The following is a 2879-nucleotide window of genomic DNA, read 5'->3' as shown; positions in this document are numbered from 1 at the left end:
TTTGCAGCAAATGTCATTCCCAGTAATGAAATATTAGTAACATTGCAGATACTCGAATGCTCTGAATGAAATTATATTTAATGTTTAACATCATAATTTGCAACCAATGCAGTTAGGTCTACACCAGCCTAATCGCTTAGGATGCTCATGATCTCATTCATGGGCTCAGAGCAAGTTCAAATGTTATAATATAATATAATAAAAAGCACCCAATCTCCATAAGCACACATCCCCTAGATGGCAAATAGAATTATTATGACAAACATTTCATACATAATGTATCTCTTTGAACAACCGGGCCCTGGAGTGCAGACCTTTCCCCAAAAAGTTTCTGATAAATTTTCTCTCTTATAATATTAAAAATATTGTTACAAATGACAAACCTCGTTAGTGGAGGTCTTTATACTATACACACATTGACAACACATTGTCAACATCGTACCTTTTACAAACTGTGAACTACTGTTAATTAACCATTGGTATTTTGATTCTTTAATTAAATCACTAGGAAAAAATGAAGGTAGACTGGCATCGCATGTGCTGCAGTTCCTATTTGTAAGTGATTGTGGATTTCGGTTTCCAATTGCTTATTTTCCAAGCCACGACTGTACTCCAACAGACCTGTTCTATCAATTCTGGAAAGGTGTCCAGATGATGAAAGAGTTTTCATTCAAGTAAGTATCAAATACCCATATCCATGATTGTTTCAATCCCTTTATCAGAGTAAGAACCATACACCCAAAACACCAGTGAGTCCTGTCTGAGTTTCAGTTGTTTCCTAATGTCACTTCTGTACGAAGGCAATTAAGAAATGTCTTGTACCATGAACATGGAATGGTTCTGATTTCTCATTTTGAAATTATTGCCGACCAACATCAATCAATATTGTTGGTTATAATCAATGTCAGAGCAAAAAGTAATCAATTGGCATTGGAAATTGAGGAGCAATCAATCAAATAACACAAAATCATCTAGTTCATTAATTTATCAGGTTGTGTGTGAGGCTAAGTTATTACTTTTAAAAGTAAATTTACAATTAATTTAATTTGCAGCACAACTTCAAAAAAAATACGCAACAATGTTGAGAAGAGCAATTTGTCAGCTAAGCCCAGATGTCTCACCATTGCTGGGAAGAAGATCCTCTGGACACATCTTGTCAATGCGTATAAATTCGACCAGACAAGCACATCAATGCACATTCACGAGAAACAGTCAAGGAAGAGCATTTCAATCTTGATCAAACTCTACGGATGCATAATCATCTGGCGGAAGATGTCCTTGATAAAAGGATGCATTTCCTAATGATGGTAATGGAAATTGTAAATTAGCACTGTATCTATCTGATTCAATATTTTTATGAAAATAGCTTTCTTCCTCCTTGTGACAGTGGGAGTAAATATGTTATGTGTGTGGAGAAAGGGGAAGATGATCCTAGTAAAAAAAAAAGGTGTACAGTTTATCTGACTTACAAACATTATGTACTGTTTAGGCCTACAAAAGGCATCTCACAGAAAATGGCAAGGATGGCAGTGCCCTGGATGCCTCGATACAACTACTGGCCCAAACAAGCACAGTTATCGAAGATTTCAGTACAAGCAGGGAAGCTGTTAGAAGTAAAGGTGACCCGCGACTCAGAAGTTTGGATGGTTTCCTACAGCATTTTGCTAACTGGAAAGAAGCAACGTTGATGCCAAAGCACTTCATATCTACAAAGCTGTGGTTTGACCTACAGTCAATGGTGCATGGTTTCAGATCAATTGTGAACATCAAGTTGTCAAAGTTCCCCAACTCTGTCATCAAGGCCTGGGTTGTTAATCAGGATGGAGTGGAGAATCATTTTTGCCAAACAAGGGCATGCAATGGACAAAATAACAACCCAACAAGAATCATCACAGAATTCGATCAGATTTGGGCAAAACCCCATTAGCACAAAGTGCAAAGCTGGTATGCCCAAATCATAAGTCTGAGACAATGGACCACATTTTAAGGACGGTACCTACTAATACCGAAGAATTTTTGTGCGGTTTATGACTATGCGGGAAAAGCAGATCTCAGCAAGGCCTATTGGAATACAAAAAGAAAATTGAGGGTAACTGCGCATTTTTCAGAGATACTTAAGCAATAATATCTCTAAAAGACGCCAAAATATAAAGCAATGTATGGGATTTTTTCCTAAATTGAAGCTTAATTATCTCTGAAAAATGCGTGGTTACCCCCAATTTTCTTTTGAGATACCAAAGCATTTGGTAAGTTTTGCTTTCTTCGTATAGTTTTAAACCGCGCAAAAATATTCCTGTATTAGTAGGCACCACCCATAGGAAATCCGAGTATCTCGCGATGTGCAGAACGTATGCGCAGTAACAATAGTAGGCACCGTCCTTAAAACAGTAGTCAAAGCTTGAGACTTCAGAAAATGAAATTCAACAGGAAAGGGAATTGCTGTCAATTTGTTTATACCATATGTTTGTCCCAGTTGGATTTTACTGTCATTTGTATTTGCTTGCACTGGAACACATCACAATCAAAATAACGTTCAGCATTGTCTGATAAAAATAACTCTTCCTTTCTTTTTGTCTCTGAATACTTATTTAAGGATACACAGACGTCAGTACATTGTTTGTGATCATGACTTTGTGCAAAACAATCATCCGTGGTCTCCGTGGAATATCGGGGCGATCTGAGCGTTTGGGCCGAATTTACTGCGGCTTTCCTTCAGTGGATCCTCTCGGCGCTCGAGCAACGCTGCCCAACCTTGGGAAAGGATACAGTATAGAGAGAGAGCGATGGAACTAAAACTCGCGCTAAATCGCCCTAAAAACCGCATAGGAGGCAAGAAATACCCAAGAGAAGTAAGGTGGGTGACTTTTATTTCAAAATTC

At 38.0% G+C, this 2879-nt stretch overlaps 1 protein-coding gene across 1 annotated transcript; it reads left to right on the top strand.

Moving 5' to 3' along the window:
* Positions 1-263: 263 nt before the first annotated feature.
* LOC146459386 (uncharacterized) lies at positions 264-1981 on the top strand. Its single transcript, XM_085089513.1, has 2 exons — positions 264-1307; positions 1490-1981. The coding sequence occupies exons 1-2, from the start codon at positions 1251-1253 to the stop codon at positions 1925-1927; spliced, it is 495 nt and encodes a 164-aa protein (XP_084945639.1). The 5' UTR covers positions 264-1250; the 3' UTR covers positions 1928-1981.
* The last annotated feature ends 898 nt before the right edge of the window (positions 1982-2879 follow it).

Source organism: Pavona decussata, unplaced genomic scaffold (genome assembly GCF_977016875.1).
Source record: "Pavona decussata unplaced genomic scaffold, jaPavDecu1.1 SCAFFOLD_219, whole genome shotgun sequence".
NCBI classification, from domain to species: Eukaryota; Metazoa; Cnidaria; class Anthozoa; order Scleractinia; family Agariciidae; genus Pavona; species Pavona decussata.
The sequence above is the reverse complement of the archived record's forward strand: the minus strand, read 5'-3'. Positions and strand labels throughout refer to the sequence as shown.

What these genes read in the sequence shown, in the direction of transcription:
- LOC146459386 (XM_085089513.1), top strand. Translation starts at nt 1,251, where the DNA reads ATGCATAATCATCTGGCGGAAGATGTCCTTGATAAAAGGATGCATTTC. An exon ending in GGATGCATTTCCTAATGATG is followed by an intron (nt 1,308 to 1,489) that starts GTAATGGAAATT and finishes TGTACTGTTTAG; the next exon opens with GCCTACAAAAGGCATCTCAC.